General features: G+C 35.0%; 1 protein-coding gene across 1 annotated transcript in view; it reads left to right on the forward strand.

The window, feature by feature from the left end:
* Positions 1–1440: 1440 nt before the first annotated feature.
* Positions 1441–4729, forward strand: part of LOC115223314 (nuclear hormone receptor HR96) — a 95410-nt gene continuing 92121 nt past the window's right edge. Inside the window, exon 1 of the mRNA XM_029793826.2 lies at positions 1441–1517. Within this exon, the coding sequence (XP_029649686.1) occupies positions 1503–1517 (15 nt within the window). The 5' untranslated portion in view covers positions 1441–1502. The remainder of the gene's footprint in view (positions 1518–4729) is intronic.

Genomic DNA, 4729 nt, shown 5'->3' on the forward strand with positions numbered 1-4729 from the left:
GTTGTGACTCTCTCCATAACCTTCATCACCTGATCCAACAATTTGATACCTCTGTAATTATTTCTAAGGCATCACCTTTACCTTTTTAGCAGTTGACTATGGTGCTGCTACACTTCTTCGTGAATGACCTTATTTACAATATGGGTGACTAGACCATAACCCACACGACCAGATATTTTAATAAATGGGATGGTAGAATGCATGAGTAAGGAGTAAGGACTTCTCATGAATGCAAAGAGCTGGGGTGAAGGTGGTGCATTGACTGGTAAAACTGGGTATATAAAAGAGATGGGGAACAACAGAATCGCACTGATGCAGTGGAAGTGAGATAAGCATAGGCATAGTGCATGAAAAGAGGGAATGTGAGGAAGCGATGCAGTTTGGTTTGTTGGGGTTGGGAGTTTTATTGTTACACGTGGATGGACTACATCTCTCTCTCTCTTATTCTTGAATGGGGAATTATATATCCCCTCTACAGCGAGTGTCTCTCTGTCACACTCTAATCTATCATCACTTGGTACACGGCCACCTCTTCCACCTGAAAGGTTCTTTGTCTTGTGAGGTACTTGGTGACCCTGCCAATACTGGTGCCACGTAAGAAGCATCCAGTCCACACTATAAGCTGGTTGGGGTTTGGAAGGGCATCCAGCTTTTTGAACCATGCCAAAACAGACCTTGCTGGTGCTGGTACCTTGTAAAAAGCATTGTCCACTCTGTAAGCTTGTTGGTTTTAGGAAGGGCATCCAGCCGTAAAAACCAACCCAAAACGGAGAGTGAAGTTTGGGGTAGTCCTCTGGCTTGCTAGCTCCTGTCAAACCAACCAACCCATGCCAGGATGGAAAACAGACGTTAAATGATGATGATGTATGTGTGTCTATATATATATTCTCTCTCTCTCTCTCTCTCTCTCTTCTCTCTCTCTCTCTCTCTCTATATATATATATATATAAGCATGTATGTATGCATGTACATGTTAATGCTTTCATATATATATCTGTGTGCAATGACTGATAATTAGTACACACACACACACACACACACGGTTCCTCGACATGTAATACATGAAATATTTAAATATATATATATATATATATATATATATATATATATATATTATATATATATAACATACATACATACGTATATATATATATATATACACACATATACAAAATGTAAACATTTATATTTATATATGTATGTTATATATGTATGTATTACACACACACACACATATATACATACATACATACATATATATATATATAATATATATATATAATATATATATATATATATATATATATATATATATATATATATACATACATACATATACATATATACATGCAAAATGTAAACATGTATGTATGTGTGTGTATACGTGTGTATGTATGTGTGTGTGTTGCATACGTCGAGGAACGATGGTGTCTAAGGAAGCTCACGTGTTCCTGCAAGAGTTGCCGGCCCTGATTAACCCCACACGCTTCAAGGTCGGAGCTATGGCTGGCAAAGAGGTAAGTTCTACGAGCAACTCTTTTCACCACAATCTAATGCACTCACACGGGCTTTCCGCTCTCCTTACGCTCATGGATCTTGATAGCTGGTCATTCGTTATTCTCACTTACACCCTTTGTTCACATTATCGAATCAGCCGTAGACTTTTAATTATTATTTTGTCCGAGTATACAGAAATGAACAACAAAAACAAATCGGTTCTTCGTGTTTTCGTCTGTGCGAGAGAGAGAGTTGGGAGACGATGCTGTGAGGATGATGTATAATAAACCCACACATAGCTTTATACATATATATACATCCGTTTGAACACGGATAATACTTTGATCAAATCTTTTCAATGCCAATCCAAACACTGAAACATACATCGATGTTTCGAACACAGATTCGTATCATACCACACACACACACACACACACACACACATAAACTTGGTCATACTCATGTATATGTATTATACACTCACACAATGTGTGTGTGTGTGTAGTTAAAGTAAGTGGATCTTCGTTGGTCGTCTTAGTCGACAGCTCAAGTAAATTGCCTACTCTATGCGTCTGTAAGTGGCCGAGTATTCCTCAGACACGTGTATATTAATGTAATTCTAAAGTAGATCTAGCGTCTAGGTATGTCCCGAGAGCTTAAGAAGTTCACTTGACAATCGTAAGGTCTTGGCTTCGTTACCATTCTGTGACATATTGGGCGAGTGTCTCAATAACATAACCTCGGGGGGTCACGATTTGGAAGTGAAAATGGGTTACGGAAACTATGTCGAAGCTCGTCGGAGAAGGAACTGAAATTAAAAGCGGTCAGACTTGTTACACCCCAATGAGGAGCGTTTGTTTTGCTTCAGAAATTATAGTACGGATATAATCGTTTGCGGAATACTCAACCGTTTGTAATGAGGAGGCAGTTCAGTTGATCAAATAACTGGAACTTCCATCTTAGAAACCAACGGAGAACCATTTACAATGTATATATACTATACACACACACACACATATACACATATATGTATGTATATACACATATATATGTAGAAACTGCACACAGTAAGAATCGTGTAATTCTTGTAACAATTATGTCGTGTGATGATTGGTATATCCATCTATCTATCTATCTGTCTGTCTGTCTCTAGATGTATATATATCAAACTTTATCTGTTCATCTATTTACATACATCTACCTAAATTTCTTTTAGATCATACAAAAATACACACACATACATGTATATATATATATATATATATATATATATATATATATATATATATATATATATATACATACATACACGTATGTATGTATATATCACACACAGGCATATAGATAGATAGATAGATAATGTCTCCTAAATCTGACTACGAAATAAAACAAAGAGAAAAATAAAGAATACTGGAAACATTATGTTATTGAGATTTCGATTCCAAGCAAGATTGACAATGTTTTCACTCCGTTCCCAAAATGTTGTTGGTGCTTCATGCAATAATGGTAATAATCAGAGAAAACTCTACGAACGAGGAGCCAGAAAATACTACAAGCCCCACTTTCGATCCTATTTGTAAATTTGGGTGTTAAATTGTTTGTTTGTGGCTGCGTGTGTGCTTGTTACCATATTTGTAAATCTGGGTCTTGTGTTTCTTGTGTAACCGCCTGGTTTTAACAACATCAAAGACTCTTGAATAACCAGCATCGTCACCGACACCACAAGGAACTGACGCTTTTATGGCCGTCTTATCGTTTGATACCCAGGCAGGGATTCTACCATATCGCTCTGGGTTTATATACGGGTGTTTATATATATATACATACATATATATATATATATATATACACACACACACGTACATGAGTATGATGATACGTGTATGTTTCATACGCATCTATGTATATATATACATATGTATGTATGTGTGTGTGTGTATATATACACACACACATATACTCGTACACGTGTGTATGACCCGTATAAGATATGTTTAAAGATATACGCTCGTCACAATATATATTTCCTTTAAGGAACTATTATACACACAGGAAAAAAACACACAGACACACACACGTACAAGAAGCATCACTCTACTTCTACCTACACACATACTACCCAAAATATGGTCGAACATCATAACCCCCTCATTCATTATATCCATCTATCTATCTATCTATATATCTATATATCTATATATATATATATATATATTATATATATATATATAGATATATATGTGTGTGTGTGCGTGCATGCGGATGCGCACACATGTATTACATACATTTTAGACGTAACACCATTTCATAATATGGAAAGCCATCAACATCACTACCGCCTCTTTAAAAAAAGTGAAAAAATAATAATTCCTACATATAAATATAAAGTGAGACGTTCAAGCTTATTTGGAAGTAATTTTTGATATGTTATTGATACCTTCATTACTTTTATTTATTATTATTTTTTCTGTATTTATGGGGCAGGCTGGTGTGGTAGCAGGTGTTATTTTTGTTATTGTTGCTCGTTGTTTTTAATGGTATCACCAGTGTTGTTCCATACATATGTATCTATACATAATGCATTCACACATGTTATGTGGTGTGGATGTATGTAGGCCGAGACGCCATGTACGCACACACACATATATATATATATACACACTCACGCATATATATATATACTATATATATATAACACACTCACGCACACACATATTTATACTATATATATATGGATATATATATATTACACACACTATATATATATGGATATATATATATATATATATAATATATATATATATGTGTGTGTGTGCGTGCATGCGGATGCGCACACATGTATTACATACATTTTAGACGTAACACCATTTCATAATATGGAAAGCCATCAACATCACTACCGCCTCTTTAAAAAAAGTGAAAAAATAATAATTCCTACATATAAATATAAGTGAGACGTTCAAGCTTATTTGAAGTAATTTTTGATATGTTATTGATACCTTCATTACTTTTATTTATTATTATTTTTTCTGTATTTATGGGGCAGGCTGGTGTGGTAGCAGGTGTTATTTTTGTTATTGTTGCTCGTTGTTTTTAATGGTATCACAGTGTTGTTCCATACATATGTATCTATACATAATGCATTCACACATGTTATGTGGTGTGGATGTATGTAGGCCGAGACGCCATGTACGCACACACACATATATATATACACACTCACGCATATATA

Source organism: Octopus sinensis, linkage group LG22, assembly GCF_006345805.1.
Source record: "Octopus sinensis linkage group LG22, ASM634580v1, whole genome shotgun sequence".
In the NCBI taxonomy this organism is placed as follows: Eukaryota; Metazoa; Mollusca; class Cephalopoda; order Octopoda; family Octopodidae; genus Octopus; species Octopus sinensis.